General features: G+C 47.8%; 1 protein-coding gene across 1 annotated transcript in view; it reads right to left on the minus strand.

The window, feature by feature from the left end:
- Nucleotides 1-16,390, minus strand: part of WDR72 (WD repeat domain 72) — a 203,930-nt gene that overhangs the window by 179,724 nt on the left and 7,816 nt on the right. Inside the window, exons 7-10 of the mRNA XM_038750044.1 lie at nucleotides 16,107-16,252; nucleotides 15,136-15,232; nucleotides 8,810-8,951; nucleotides 6,446-6,691 (exon numbers count right to left, since the gene is read on the minus strand). Of these exons, the coding sequence (XP_038605972.1) occupies nucleotides 6,446-6,691; nucleotides 8,810-8,951; nucleotides 15,136-15,232; nucleotides 16,107-16,252 (631 nt within the window). The remainder of the gene's footprint in view (nucleotides 1-6,445; nucleotides 6,692-8,809; nucleotides 8,952-15,135; nucleotides 15,233-16,106; nucleotides 16,253-16,390) is intronic.

A 16,390-nucleotide genomic window follows, 5' to 3' on the forward strand; every position in this document is an offset into this window, starting at 1 on the left:
GGAAACTGCCCTCTCAAAGGTCACCAATGACCTCCTGCTTGCCAAATCCAACGGCTCCTACTCTGTCCTAATCCTCCTCGACCTCTCAGCTGCCTTTGACACTGTGGACCACCCCCTTCTTCTCAACATGCTATCTGACCTTGGCTTCACAGACTCCGTCCTCTCCTGGTTCTCCTCTTACCTCTCCGGTCTTTCTTTCTCAGTCTCTTTTGCAGGCTCCTCCTCCCCCTCCCATTCTCTCACTGTGGGGGTTCCCCAAGGTTCAGTGCTTGGTCCCCTTCTGTTCTCGATCTACACGCACTCCCTTGGTGACTTCATTCGCTCACACGGCTTCAACTATCATCTCTACGCTGATGACACCCAGATCTACATCTCTGCCCCTGCTCTCTCCCCCTCTCTCCAGGCTTGCATCTCCTCCTGCCTTCAGGACATCTCCATTTGCATGTCTGCCCGCCACCTAAAGCTCAACATGTCGAAGACTGAACTCCTTGTCTTCCCTCCCAAACCTTGCCCTCTCCCTGACTTTCCCATCTCTGTTGACGGCACTACCATCCTTCCCGTCTCACAAGCCCACAACCTTGGTGTCATCCTCGACTCCGCTCTCTCATTCACCCCTCACATCCAAGCCGTCACCAAAACCTGCCGGTCTCAGCTCCACAACATTGCCAAGATCCGTCCTTTCCTCTCCATCCCAACCGCTACCCTGCTCATTCAAGCTCTCATCCTATCCCGTCTGGACTACTGCATCAGCCTTCTCTCTGATCTCCCATCCTCGTGTCTCTCTCCACTTCAATCCATACTTCATGCTGCTGCCCGGATTATCTTTGTCCAGAAACGCTCTGGGCATATCACTCCCCTCCTCAAAAATCTCCAGTGGCTACCAATCTGCGCATCAGGCAGAAACTCCTCACCCTGGGCTTCAAGGCTGTCCATCACCTCGTCCCCTCCTACCTCACCTCCATTCTCTCCTTCTACAGCCCAGTCCGCACCCTCCGCTCCTCCACCGCTGATCTCCTCACGGTACCTTGCTCTCGCCTGTCCCGCCACCGACCCCCAGCCCACGTCATCCCCCGGGCCTGGAATGCCCTCCCTCTGCCCATCCGCCAAGCTAGCTCTCTTCCTCCCTTCAAGGCCCTGCTGAGAGCTCACCTCCTCCAGGAGTCCTTCCCAGACTGAGCCCCTTCCTTCCTCTCCCCCTCGTCCCCCTCTCCATCCCCCCCCATCTTACCTCCTTCCCTTCCCCACAGCACCTGTATATATGTATATATGTTTGTACATATTTATTACTCTATTTATGTATTTATTTATGTTATTTGTACATATCTATTCTATTTATTTTATTTTGTTAGTATGTTTGGTTTTGTTTTCTGTCTCCCCCTTTTAGACTGAGAGCCCACTGCTGGGTAGGGACTGTCTCTATATGTTGCCAATTTGTACTTCCCAAGCGCTTAGTACAGTGCTCTGCACATAGTAAGTGCTCAATAAATACGATTGATGATGATGATGATGATGTATCTACCCCAGTATTTAGAACAGTGCTTGGCACGTTAGTAAGTGCTTAACAAATATCATTATATATATACATATATATATATCAATCAATCAATCAATCAATCAATCGTATTTATTGAGCGCTTACTATGTGCAGAGCACTGTACTAAGCGCTTGGGAAGTACAAATTGGCATCACATAGAGACAGTCCCTACCCAACAGTGGGCTCACAGTCTGAAAGGGGGAGACAGAGAACAGAACCAAACATACCAACAAAATAAAATAAGTAGGATAGAAATGTACAAGTAAAATAAATAAATAAATAAATAAATAGAGTAATAAATATGTACAACCATATATACATATATACAGGTGCTGTGGGGAAGGGAAGGAGGTAAGACGGGGGGATGGAGAGGGGGACGAGGGGAGAGGAAAGAAGGGGCTCAGTCTGGGAAGGCCTCCTGGAGGAGGTGAGCTCTCAGCAGGGCCTTGAAGGGAGGAAGAGAGCTAGCTTGGCGGATGGGCAGAGGGAGGGCATTCCAGGCCCGGGGGATGACGTGGGCCGGGGGTCGATGGCGGGACAGGCGAGAGCGAGGTACAGTGAGGAGACTAGTGGTGGAGGAGCGGAGGGTGCGGGCTGGGCAGTAGAAGGAGAGAAGGGAGGTGAGGTAGGAGGGGGCGAGGTGATGGAGAGCCTTGAAGCCCAGGGTGAGGAGTTTCTGCTTGATGCGCAGATTGATCGGTAGCCATTGGAGGTTTTTGAGGAGGGGAGTAATATGTCCAGAGCGTTTCTGGACAAAGATAATCCGGGCAGCAGCATGAAGTATGGATTGAAGTGGAGAGAGACACGAGGATGGGAGATCAGAGAGAAGGCTGGTGCAGTAGTCCAGACGGGATAGGATGAGAGCTTGAATGAGCAGGGTAGCAGTTTGGATGGAGAGGAAAGGGCGGATCTTGGCAATGTTGCGGAGCTGAGACCGGCAGGTTTTGGTGACGGCTTGGATGTGAGGGGTGAATGAGAGAGCGGAGTCGAGGATGACACCGAGGTTGCGGGCTTGTGAGACGGGAAGGATGGTAGTGCCGTCAACAGAGATGGGAAAGTTAGGGAGAGGACAAGGTTTGGGAGGGAAGACAAGGAGCTCAGTCTTCGACATGTTGAGCTTTAGGTGGCGGGCGGACATCCAGATGGAGATGTCCTGAAGGCAGGAGGAGATGCGAGCCTGGAGGGAGGGGGAGAGAGCAGGGGCAGAGATGTAGATCTGGGTGTCATCAGCGTAGAGATGATAGTTGAAGCCGTGGGAGCGAATGAGGTCACCAAGGGAGTGAGTGTAGATTGAGAACAGAAGGGGACCAAGCACTGAACCTTGGGGAACCCCCACAGTAAGAGGATGGGAGGGGGAGGAGGAGCCTGCAAAAGAGACTGAGAAAGAACGACCGGAGAGATAAGAGGAGAACCAGGAGAGGACGGAGTCAGTGAAGCCAAGGTCAGATAACGTGTTGAGGAGAAGGGGGTGGTCCACAGTGTCAAAGGCAGCTGAGAGGTCGAGGAGGATTAGGACAGAGTATGAGCCGTTGGATTTGGCAAGCAGGAGGTCATTGGTGACCTTTGAGAGCGCAGTTTCCGTGGAATGAAGGGGACGGAAGCCAGACTGGAGGGGGTCGAGGAGAGAGTTGTTGTTGAGGAATTCTAGGCAGCGCGTGTAGACAACTCGTTCAAGGAGTTTGGAAAGGAATGGTAGGAGGGATATGGGACGATAACTAGAAGGTGAGGTGGGGTCAAGAGAGGGTTTTTTTAGGATGGGAGAGACATGGGCATGTTTGAAGGCAGAGGGGAAGGAACCAGTGGAGAGTGAGCTGTTGAAGATGGAAGTTAAGGAGGGGAGAAGGGATGGAGCGAGAGATTTCATAAGATGAGAGGGAATGGGGTCAGAAGCACAGGTGGCCGGAGTAGCACTTGAGAGGAGGGAGGAGAGTTCCTCTGAGGATACTGCTGGGAAGGATGGGAGAGTAGCAGAGAGTGTTGAGAGCCGGGGGGTTGGAGAAAGGGGGGAAGAGACTTTGGGGAGGTCGGACCTGATGGATTTAATTTTGTTAATGAAGTAGGAGGCCAGATCGTTGGGGGTGAGGGAAGGAGGAGGGGGAGGAACCGGGGGCCTGAGAAGGGAGTTGAATGTACGGAAGAGCTGGCGGGGGTGATGGGCATGGGTGTCAATAAGGGAGGAGAAATAGTTTTGTCTGGCAGAAGAGAGGGCTGAGTTAAGGCAGGAAAGGATAAACTTGAAGTGAACGAGGTTGGCATGGTGTTTAGACTTTCGCCAGCAGCGTTCAGCAGCTCGAGCATAAGAGCGAAGGAGGCGGACAGTGGCAGTGATCCAGGGCTGTGGGTTAGTGGTGCGAGAGCGGCGAAGGGAAAGGGGAGCGAGCGAGTCTAGCTGAGTAGAAAGGGTAGAGTTGAGAGCAGTAATCTGATCATCAAGACTGGGTAGAGAGGAGAGGGCGGCGAGGTGGGGTGTGAGGCGCTCCGAAAGATGGGTGGGGTCCAGAGAGCGGAGATCTCTGTGAGGGAGTAAAACTGATTTACAGGGGAAAGGAGTGTGAGTGAGGAGGCAGGTGAGAAGATTATGATCAGAGAGAGGGATCACAGAGTTGGTGAGGGTGGACACAGTGCAGCGGTAGGAGATGATGAGGTCGAGGGTATGACCAAGTTGGTGAGTGGGTGAGGTGGGGTGGAGGAAGAGGTTGGCAGCGTCAAGGAGAGATAGAAGGCGGGCGGCAGAGGAGTCGTTAGGGATATCCATGTGGATATTGAAGTCTCCGAGGATCAGAGTGGGCATGGAGAAGGAGAGAAGGAATGTGAGGAAGGGGTCAAAGTCATTAAAGAAGTTGGAAGTGGGGCCCGGAGGGCGGTAGATGACGGCTACAAGAATCTGGAGGGGGTGGTAGAGGCGAATAATGTGGGCTTCAAAGGAAGGGAAGGAAAGGGAAGGGGGAGGAGGGATAGTGCGAAAGCGACATTGGGGGGCGAGAAGGAAACCGACACCTCCTCCTTTTCCGGTGAGTCTGGGGGAGTGGGAGAAGAAGAGGCCTGCACTGCAGAGAGCAGCAGAAGAGACCGTGTCGTCCGGCGACAGCCATGTTTCAGTTAGGGCGAGGAGGAGTAGAGAACTGGAAAGGAAAAGGTCCAGGATGAAAGGGATCTTACTTATATATATATATATAATATATATATATAATATATATATATAATATATATATATATAATAAAATTATATATAAATATAATTAAATAAGTATCATTATGTATATATATATGCCCTGGATAGAGTATAGTACCAGTTGGCAAACATGATCTAAGCCTTCAGGAGCTTATAGCATAATGGGGGAGACAGAGATAAAAATAAATTATAGATATGAGGAAATGTATATAAGTGCTGTGGAGGTGGAGGTGGGGGGGTAATTAAGTGCTTGAGGTTGAGAATAATAATAATAATAATAGTATCTGTTAAGTGCTTACTATGTGCCAAGCACTGCGGTAGACACAAGGTAATCAGGTTGTCCTACATGGGGCTCCCAGTCTTAATCCTCATTTTACAGATGAGGGAACTGAGGCTCAGAGATGTTAAGTGGCTTCCCCAAGGCCACAGAGCAGAAAAGTGGCAGAGCCAAGATTAGAACTCATGTTCTCTGACTCCCAAGCCTGTGCTCGTTCCACTAAGCCATGCTGCTTCTCTGTATGGGAGAGACTGTAAGGAGGAAAAAGAGGGTAGGTGTAATGAGAGTTTAATTCAGGAAGGCTTCCTGGAGGAGATGTGAGTTCAGTCGGGCTTTGAAGATATGTAAGAGGAAAGAGTTTGAGGCAGGAACTCACTCAGTCAATCCCCAGTATTTACTGAGGGCATTCTTAATAGTGCAGGACACTGCACTAAGCACTTGGAAGAGTGCAATAGAATTAATAGACACTATCCCTACCCTCATGGAGTTTACAATATATACAGATTTATATTCTATTGATGGACACGAGAATACATTATAACCATAATTTACAAATTATAAACAATAGAACATAAATAGATGTACCTAAGTCAACAAAAAGGCATACCAATATACCAGTGTACCCAAGTGCTTAGGCGAAATGGAAATGATGAAGTGGCAATTGGTAGGGAATATAGGATGGGAGATGAGAGATCAATTAGGAAATCTTTCCTGGAGGAGATGTCATTTCAAAAGGGCCATGAAGGTGAGAAGAGCAGTGGCGTGTTGGGTGTGAAGGGAGACAGAATTCTAAGCGGGAAAAGGGTCGTGAGAAAGCGGCTGGTGATGAGAGAGATGAGAACGAGACACAGTCAATAGGTTGGCATGAGAGGAATGAAGCAGTGGGAGAGGAATAAGGATAAGTGGAACGAACTGATTGAGTGCTTTAAAGACACTGGTTAGAAGTTTTAGCTTGATGCAGAGAGGAATGGGGGTTCTTAAGGTAAAGAGACATACAGTGCAATGTTTCAGTAAAATGATCCAGGCAGCAGAGTAAAGCATGGACTGGAGAGGGGAGAGATTGGAGGCAAGAGAAGTCAGTGAGGAGATTCATGTCAATCAATCAATCAATCTTATTTATTGTTTACAGAACACTGTACTTAGCATTTGGGGGAGTACAATACAACAGTACAACAGGCACATTCTCTGCCCACAACAAGCTTACAGTCTAGGGGACAAGTACCATCTAGTTATTGTACTCTCCTAAGTGTGCTGTGCTTTGCAAGTGATATGAGCTCAGTTAGTAGTATTGACTGATGAATGAGAGTTGACCAGTTCTGATCCAATTATCCTGCACCTACCCCTGTGCTGAGCATAGGGCTTATCACCTGGGTATCTGTTAAGACCGAAACTATGTCCCGGGGAAGTATTTTCAAATAAACTCATAAACTGAATAGGGCCCAGTAAAATCTCCCTCAGTTACCTCTTAGCTGGGAAACACCTTCCAAAAGCCTGGCTCTTGCGGCATCCAAAGCCACAGTAATGAAGATTCTGCCATCTTCGCACCCACAGATAAGTCTGTTGAGATGGGGAACGTACACAGAGGACGTGACAGCGGCTCTTCCTGCCCCACCTCTGGGGACATCAAGGTGGTCAATGATACTCTGTGAGGTGGTGTGGTCTGTGTCAAAGTTATCTTGCATGGTCCACGTGGTAGTTATTGGGATCTCTGCAAAACATTGGATCAGTTAATTCACCACAGAGGGAAATATTCGAAGAGCTGGGGACCTAGGTTCCTTTTCCTCTATCTAAGGTTTGGTTGGGCAAGGGGGAGGGGAAGAGGGTAAAGTTATCATGGTCAGGGATAACCTTCTTGTTGCTTTTTCCCAAGCACTTAATACAGGACTTTGTGTTCAGTGAGAGCTCATTAAACACCATAGCTACTAGTCCCCCAAAGAATAAGGATTGTGTCTAAAGTGATCAATCAATCAATTGCATTTACTGAGCACTTACTGTTTGCAGAGCACTGTAATAAGTGCTTTGGGGAGTGCAGATCCCACCTATGTATTCTCTCCCAGGGTTCTGCACACAGTAAGCACCTAATACCCTTCTACTATCAATCAATTGATCAATCGATGGTATTTATTGAGCACTTGGGAGGGTACAACAGAATTAACAGACACGTTCCCTGCCCATAACAAACTTAACGTCCAGAGGGACAGACAGACATTGATATAAATGCCCTGCACATAGCAGCATGTCCTAGTGGATATAGCATGGGCTTTGGAGTCAGAAGGTCATGTGTTCTAATCCCAGCTCCACCACCTGTCTGCTGTGTGACCTTGGGCAAATCACTTCACTTCTCTGTGCCTCAGTTATCTCGCCTGTAAAGTGGGGATTAAGACTGTGAGCCCCAAATGGGACAGGGACTGTGTCCAAGCTGATTACCATGTATCTACCCCAGGGCTTAGAACAGTGTTTGGCACATAGTAAGCGCTTAAATACCATCATTATTATTATTATGGCAGTTGCTCAATTCTGTGGATGGTAATTCTCACTGTATGGGAAACTGTCCAAATAAATGCATATTTTACTGTTTGTTGAAGTTCTGGTTCATCAACGGGCAGGTTACTAAGAGTAGGGCACTTCTGTGTCAGGTATTTGTTCACTTGTCTTTGAAAATGAAGAAAACAAGAATGAGCCATGGTCTGCTGGTGGTATTGGTGATCTTGTAGTGCTGGCACTAGTGGTACTGGTGATGGAGCATGTCCTCCCCCTGGCCTGGAATGCCCTCCCTCTGCACATCCTCCAAGCTAGCTCTCTTCCTCCCTTCAAAGCCCTACTGAGAGCTCACCTCCTCCTCAGTCTGGCCTTTCCGGACTGAGCCCCCTTTTTCCTCTACTCCTCCCCATCCCCACGTCCTACCTCCTTCCCCTCCCCACAGTACATATGTTTGTATAGATTTATTACTCTATTTATTTTACTTGTACATATTTACTATTCTATTTTGTTAATGATGTGCATCTGGCTTTATTTCTATTTGTTCTGATGACTTGACACCTGTCCACATGTTTTGTTTTGTTGTCTGTCTCCCCCTTCTAGATTGTGAGCCCGTTGTTGGGTAGGGACCGTCTCTATGTGTTGCCAACTTGTACTTCCCAAGCGCTTAGTACAGTGCTCTACACACAGTAAGCGCTCAATAAATACGATTGAATGAATGAATGAATGAATATAAATACATAATTTATAATATATAACTTATATATGTTTATATACTAGTATTAACACGACTAATACTGTGTTCTTCAGATCTTTTTCTACTGGGAGTCTGAAGACCTGGTTTCCAACCCCAGCTCTGCCAATTGTCCACTTGGTTAAATCAATTAAATTCTCTGCATCTCAGTTTCATTATGTAAATTGGGATTCAATACCTATGCTCCCTCCCTGTTAGACAGTGAGCCTCACGTGGGACAGGGACTGTATCTCATTTGATTTTCGTGTATCTACCCCAGCACTTTTGTACAGAGCTTGGCACAGAGGAAGCACATATCAAATACCACAATTATTATTCCCTGGGCAGGTGATAACTTGCATCTCCTGGCAAGGGACCCCACCTGACTCATTCTTGGCCCCCAGCAGGAAGCAACTGTTTCTTGAATTGGAATTCTCATTCAAATCTGTCTTTGTACAACTTCGTTTTCGCTGGCCCCCGAAGAGGCTCCTATAATCCTCAGCCAGGTTGACCTAGCCTTCTGCCCAAAGGGGGAAGACTACCCCCTCCTTCTTCTCCTTTGACACCCGCTCTCCCTCTGGGTCACCTAGCCAGAGCCACAGGAAGCTGCCTCACCTTTGGGAGAACCATCGAACATGGACACTGGGACATCGGGGATGTGCCACAAAGTAATTCTTCCAGATGCTTCTCCTGAGAAGAGAACCTTATAAAAGGGCTCTTTCCTCTCATTCATATAGCCCATCACAAAGGGATAGCTCTGAAACAGAAACAGGACAATTGAAGGGCCAGATGCTGCTCCAGCAGGGGTCAAGAATGGGGAGGGGGAGGGTAACCGGGGAATCCAGAGAGGGAAATTTCCTCACAAAGACAGGCAATCCCCCCATACACTCACACACCCACATACACATACACACACCCCACCCCCAGACCACTTAGACCCATTCTTATGAGAGCATGTGGCCTGTAATCTGGAAGGAATCCTCATTAAAAGACTCTCCTACTGTGTACTTCCATGTGCCTGACACAAAAACACACATGCACACACATGTTCTTTCTTCCGACAATGCATCGCACTACATGAGGGCTTAGTACAGTGCTCTGCACACTGTAAGTGCTCAATTAAAAAGATCAAATGAATTCATTCATTCATTCATTCATTCAATCGTATTTATTGACCGCTTATTGTGTGCAGAGCACTGTATTTGGGAAGTACAAGCTGGCAACATATAGAGATGGTCCCTACCCAACAATGGGCTCACAGTCTAGAAGGGGGAGACAGACAACAAACAAAATAAGTAGATAGATGTCAGTACCATCAGAATAAATAGAATTATAGCTATGAACACATCATTAATAGAATAGAGTAATAAAGACATACATATAAAATAGAGTAATAAATATGTACAAATATATACAACTGCTGTGGGGATGGGAAGGGGGTAGGACAGAGGGAAGGGGGCGATGGGGGGAGGAGGAGGAGAGGGAAAAGGGGGGGCTCAGTCCGGGAAGGCCTCCTGGAGGAGGTGAGCTCTCAGTAGGGCTTTGAAGGGAGGAAGAGAGCTAGTTTGGAGGACGTGTGGAGGGAGGGCTTTCCAGGCCAGAGGTAGGACGTGGGCCAAGGGTCGATGGCAGGACAGGTGAGAACAAGGCACAGTGAGGAGGTTAGCGGCAGAGGAACGGAGTGTGCGGTGGGATGGGCTGTAGAAGGAGAGAAGGGAGGTGAGGTAGGAGGGGGCCAGGTGATGGACAGCCTTGAAGCCGAGAGTGAGGAATTTTTGCTTGAGTGAATCCAAGCAGGCCCATGCTGCTAAATTGCTAAATGTTGCTAAATGAACATCCTCTCCTGCCCTACCAGGAGTCTAGCTAAAACACACATTCCGGCAGGATCGACTCATCCTCCTTGAATTAAGAATCTAGACCTCCAGTCCTGGGGAGACTGCAAGGTAACAATTTTCCCAGCACAGGCAAGGTGGCATTAGGCAAAAAATGGAAGTTCCAGCAGACTGCAGCCCCAAAACCTGCCTGCTTCCTCTAAATGTCTATCGAACCACCCAACAGTTCTCTAGACTGTAAGCTCATCTCTAGATTGTAAGCTTGTTGTGGGCAGGAAATGTATCTGTTTATTGTTATATTGTACTCTCCTAAGCACACCTCTGCGCACAGTAAGCACTCAATAAATGCAATTGAATGAATGAATGAATGAGCCCAGGGGACAGCTGTCTGCTGCCTTCCCTTTGTAGGGTCAGAGGGTGCCACAATCTCCATGTTTCCACATGACACATGGTTTCCTCCTTCCCAGCTGAATCAAGGCCCCTCACAATGGGTGGGAGAAGCATCAACTATTCCACCAACTCCAGTCATCTTGTGAAGAAAGCCATATCTACTATCAGTCTTTGTCACCCCAAACAGGTCAATCAATAGTATTAATTAAGCATCTCCTGAAGGAAAAACACTGTACTAAATGCAAGGAAGAATACACCAGAAGACACACATTTCATATCCTAACAGACCCTACAATCTAATGGGAATGAATTACACCGACAATTCATTCCCACTAGCTAGTGGATCCTTATTCCATGAATGACTCAGGCAGGCAGGATCAGAAATCCCAGTGGGACTCAGACACACTGAGTTTGCACATTGGGAAAGGAGAGTTTGAGGAGAAAGCTTGTCTTCTGGACTGAAACTACAAGGGTCCAAACCAAACCACCTGGGCCAAGCTCAGATCTGGAGGGAGTACACCAGGCAGCCTAGGGCAGGTTTGAAACAAAACAAGTTAAAGCATTTCCAATCCTTCCCAGGGAGCTCTGGCATCACCGTCCCTAACCCTCCACCAACATCTGATTATCAAACCGCATTTCCACTTGCAATCAGTCTATCACTGTTATTTACTGAGCACTTACTGTGTGCAGAACACTGTACTAAGCATTTGGGAGAGTACAATACAGAAGAGCAGGTGTAGACAATCCCTGCCCACAAGGAATTTACAGACTAGAGTAGGAGACAGACATTAAAATACATTACAGATGGAGATGTAAGTAACAAGAATGGTGGTATTTGTTAAGCACTTATGTGTCAGGCACTGTACTAAGTACGGGGATATAAGCTAATCAGGTTGGATACAGTCCCTGTCCCACATGGGGCTCAAGTCTTAATCCCCATTTGACAGATGAGGTAACTGAGGCAAAGAGAAGTGAATTGGAACCCAGATCCTTCTGACTCCCATAGCCTATCCACTAGGCTATGCTGTTATGGAGCTAGGGGAAGGGTGAACATCAAAGTGCTTTAGGGGTAGAGACCCAAATGCATAGGCTATGGAGAAGGGAAGGCTTTGTCAGGGAAGGAAAGCCTTAGTTGAAAAAGGCTTCATGGAAGAGATAGATTTTAGAAGGGTTTCAAAGATAGGGAGAGTAGTGGACTGCTGGATATGAAGGGGAAAGGGAGTTCCAAGCCAGAGGGAGAGTATGGACAAGGGGTCTGTGGTGAGTGAGACAAGATCAAAGTACAGTGAGGAGATTGGTGTTAGAGGAGTGAAGTGTGTGGTTAGATTGCAGTAGGTGATCTAGAGCCAATTGAGCACTTTAATGCTTTCAGTTTGATGGAGAAAGGGATGTGGGACCACTGGAGGTTTTTGAGGAGAGGGAAGATGTGGACACTGGGTTTTTTTTAGAAAAATGAATGCTGCGGCAGATTGGAATATGGACTGGACAGGAGGTCAGCAAGGTGGCTGAGATAGCAGTCAAGATGGATACAAGTGCTGGATCAGCGTGGAAGCAGCCTAGGTGAAGTTCTAGAGAATTTATGAAGCTAGAACCAACAGGATTTGGTGACAGGCTGAATGTGTGGGTTGAATAATGATAATAATAATGATGGTATTTTTTAAGCACTTACCATATGCTGAAATGAGAGCCCTCTAGACTGTAAGCCCGTTGTTGGGTAGGGACCGTCTCTATACGTTGTCAACTTGTACGTCCCAAGTGCTTAGTACAGTGCTCTGCGCACACTAAGCGCTCAATAAATACGATTAAATGATGAATGAATGAACACTGTTCTAAGCACTGGGGTAGATACAAGGTAATCAGGTTGTCCCATGTGGGGCTCACAGTCTTAATTCTCATTTTACAGATGAGGTAAATGAGGCACAGAGAAGTTAAGTGGCTTGCCCAAAGGCACACACCTGATAAGTGGCTGAGCCGGGATTAGAACCCAGCACCTCTGACTCCCAAGCCCATGCTCTTTTTCCACTGAAAAAGATGAGTACTTGCCAAGGTTATGGGATCGTGAGTAAAGGGAAGATGATATTGTTGTTTAGGATGGTGCTAAAGTCAGGGAGAGGACAGAGTGTGAGTGGGAAACTGAGGAGTTTTATTTTGAATATGTTAAGTTTGAAATATTGGTAAGACATCTAAGTAGAAATATCCTGAAGGTAGGAGGGCATGCAAGACATCAGGGAAGGAGAAAGATCAGGCCTGGAGATGTAGATATGGGAATCATCCACAAAGAGATGGTATTTGAAGCCAGGGGAATGAATGGGAGTAAGGGAGTAAGCGCAGATGGAGAATAGAAGGGGACACAGAGCTGAGCCCTGAAGGACTCTCAGAATCAGAGGTGAGAGTCAAAGGAGGAGTCATTGAAAGACAATGAGAGAGAGTGGCCAGAGAGGTAGGAGGAGAAACAGGAGAAGGCAGTGTCAGTGAAGCCAAAGTTAGATTAGTGTTTCCAGGAGGAATGAAAGTATTTGAGAGATCAGGGAGAATTAGGATGGAGGAGAGGCCAAATGATTTGACCAGGAGGTCACTGGTAACCTTAGAGAGGGCAGACTTTGTGGAGTGAATTGAGTGGAAGCCACACAACAGGGAGGCAAGGAGAGACTTGAAGGCAAGGAACTGGAGGCTGTGGGTGTAGAGAAGTCACTCAAGCAGTTTGGAGAGAAATGGTAGGAGGGAGATGGACTATTAGTGGAGAGGCCTGTGGGGTCAAGGGAGGGTGTTTTTTTTTTAGGATAGGTGATACATGAGCATATTTGAAAGCAATGGGGAAGGAGCCATTGGAAAGTGCATGACTGAAGATGGTAGTCAGGGAGGAAAGAACTGAGGGGAAAAGAATTTTAATACGGTGCATAGGGTGGAGCTGGAAATGCAGGTGGAGAGGGTAGAGTTTAAGGAGAGATGGGAGATTTCCTCTTGCTATATTGCTGGAAATGATGGGAGAGTTGAAGAGGAGGCATGAGAAGGGCTGGTCTGGATAAAAGCAGGGGAGAATATGCCCAATGATTTCAATTTTATCAGTGAAATACATGGCAAAGACACTAAGGGAAAGAGATGGACGGATGGGAACAGAGAGTCTGAGGAGGGAGTTAAAAGTCTGAAACAGATGGTGTGGGCAGTAAGCTCAGTAGTCAATAAAGGTGGAGATGTACTGCTGCCTAGTGGAGGAGAGGACAGAGTTCGAGTTTGCAATGGACGAGATCAGCCTTTTGGGTGGATTTCCGCCAACAGCACACTGCACCTCATTCATAGGAGTGGAAGAAATATACTGTGGAGGTGATCCTGGGTGGCAGGTTAGTGGTACAAGACTGGTGGAGGGACAGGGGAGGAAGGGAGTTGAGTTCAGTGGAGAGGGTTGAAGGTGTGGATTCGTGTGTCAGGATGATAGGTTGAGTATGGAAACCAAATGGGACCTGATGACTTTGGAAAATTGGAGGGGGTAGAAAGATCCCCTCAGAGAGAGAAACTTATGGGGAACAGGACAGTTTTGCAGCGGGAAATATGTTTGGGGAGAAGGCAAGAAAGGAGGGTATATGCACAGAGAGGAATTTCAGAGTTGGCCATCTTTGCTCTACCCACTAGATTGCTGCCTCTCTGGGAGGTTCTGAGGCAGTCCCTAGTGGGATAGGGCCTAGGGAAGGCTGGAAGGAGTGACCTGAAGACAAGGGAAACAAAGGAAGATTTTCCCTTCCTATTCTCAGTGGGTCCCAACTCCTCAGGAGGCCAGAAAAGAGCATTAAATGGCAAATAGCAGAATATGACTCTCACTTCCACTGTTCTTTGCCAAGTGTTTAGTGCAATGCATTGTACCCAGTGGGCATTCCATATAAATCCTTACTACTACTTTATTAGCCACTTTTATACTTCAAAAGAATCTGGTTGGGTGAATTCAAGTTGAGACCCAGGACACAAACTTAATGCCTGACACATAGTAAGCACATAACAAACGCCATTATTATTATTCTCTCTGCCAGCTGATCTGTGGCAATAGAGAGGTTTCAGCCCACAAACTGGATCCAACCCGCTGTCCTCCTTTTCTGAAAAGGGGATGACATTTATTAAGCAAAGTGCCAAACATGAGCAGCAGCTGTCCATTACACCAACACCCTGACCAGTGAAGAGACTTGCCCTGGCTGCAATGTCTTAGAAAGGAAAAAACAGACAAACAAAAAAAAAAACCTGGGCAACCTCACCTACTGCCTCTGAGTCCTTCCATGCTGATTTGCCATCCAATTCCATTTGTAAATCCGCCCCCCCCACTCTGGCAACCCAAGGGATCAAACTTGTTAAGTGCATATAATTCAAGCAGTGCAGTGCAAACCCAGCAAATGACCAAGGAATGGACTATCATGCACATGGCCCAGCTAGGGCAGCTCATTCCAACCCCTTCATCTTCAGAAGGAGAGTATCAGTCCCACCCCAGGGTCCCTAACTCCAACTAGAGAGCAGAGAAAGCAGACTGCGTCCTGCTGAGTTGAGGTTTGCTCCAAAGCAAAAATCCAAATGACCCCTTTTCTAGTTGACTCTTTTAGGCAGGTGGTCCCTGGCATGGAGGATCCCAAACCCAGCCTGTGCTAATTCCAGCCCAATCTGCAAATGGTCTCGCTTTGCCCTCACCTCGCCCACCAGCCAGTCAGCAAAAGCCCCCGACAGGTTACAGTTTTTGCCCATTACCTTGTTTCCTTTCACTGAAGTGGAGCAGAGCAAATGAGGAGAAAGAACTTCTTTGCACGCTTGTTGCTCAGCTGGGAGGGGCCCTCTGCTGCGGGCACTGCATGGAGGTGGGGAGGAACAAGATCAAAGTTTTGGCCAGCAGTCTTATCTTATCTTGTCTTGTGCTAGCGAGTTCTTTCCGACACATAGCGACACCACGGCCACATCTCTCCCAGAATGCCCCGCTATCCATCTGCAATTGTGCTGGTAGTGTATCCACAGAGTTTTCTTCAAAAAATATGGAAGTGGTTTACCATTGCCTCCTTCCGCACAGAAAACTTAAGCCTTGACCCTCGACTCTCTCCAATGCTGCTGCTGCCCAGCATGGGTGAATTTTGATTTGTAGCAGATTGTCTTCCACTCGCTGGCCAAGCTATGAATGGAATGGGTATGCCTCTACTTGACTCTCTCTCCCATAGCCAAGACTGATAGAGCATTGGAAACTCTCCACGTGCGACCCTGAGAGGGGCCGGACAGCAGAGGGGCGGTTTTTTGGCCGCAGTCATATCCCAGCCACCAGGACCCTTCCTGGTTCCCACCAGAAAGTCCATCTCCCCACTTTCCAGACTTTTAGCTCATTGTGGGTAGGGAATGTGTCTGTTTATTGTTATATTGTACTCTCCCAAGTGCTTAGTACTGTGCTCTGCACACAGTAAGCGCTTAATAAATATTATTGACTGACCGACTAACTGGTAAGAATGGGTAACTAACTGACTTTTGAAGACTCAAAACCAGCAGCAAGTGGCCTCCATGGCTAAGCACTTTCCTCCACCCTTGCTGTCCCACACAAAGGGTGGGAAAGGAGCCCTAGGAAGAGCTCCTCATTCCCAGGGGTTCGGCTCTGGGTCCTGCCAATGGGGTCTTTGCCAATCAGCTCTGACAGGTGCACCAGGCCCTAGAAAGTCACAGACAGGTTTCCCAGCTCAGCTCACCTGTTCCGCAGCTGGTAGATGGCACCATGCCCGGCATCTGTCCAGACAAGGACCCTGTGGGCCGTGAGCACTTCTCCACCAGTTAAGGCCTGGCCCCTCACACAGGCTTCACTGCCCAGAAGGGAAAAGTCGCAGTAGTCATAGACCTGGGGGAAGAGGCGCGGAGTTTAAACCCACTGCAGTATGGAGAATAGTGCCACATCCCCACTCCAAAAGTGGGATCGAGCAGTCTGAGCTAATCCCTTCGCCCTGGCTCTGCAGATTGCCCCCTTCCACCCTGTGCT

This window comes from Tachyglossus aculeatus, chromosome 8, assembly GCF_015852505.1.
Source record: "Tachyglossus aculeatus isolate mTacAcu1 chromosome 8, mTacAcu1.pri, whole genome shotgun sequence".
NCBI lineage: Eukaryota > Metazoa > Chordata > Mammalia > Monotremata > Tachyglossidae > Tachyglossus > Tachyglossus aculeatus.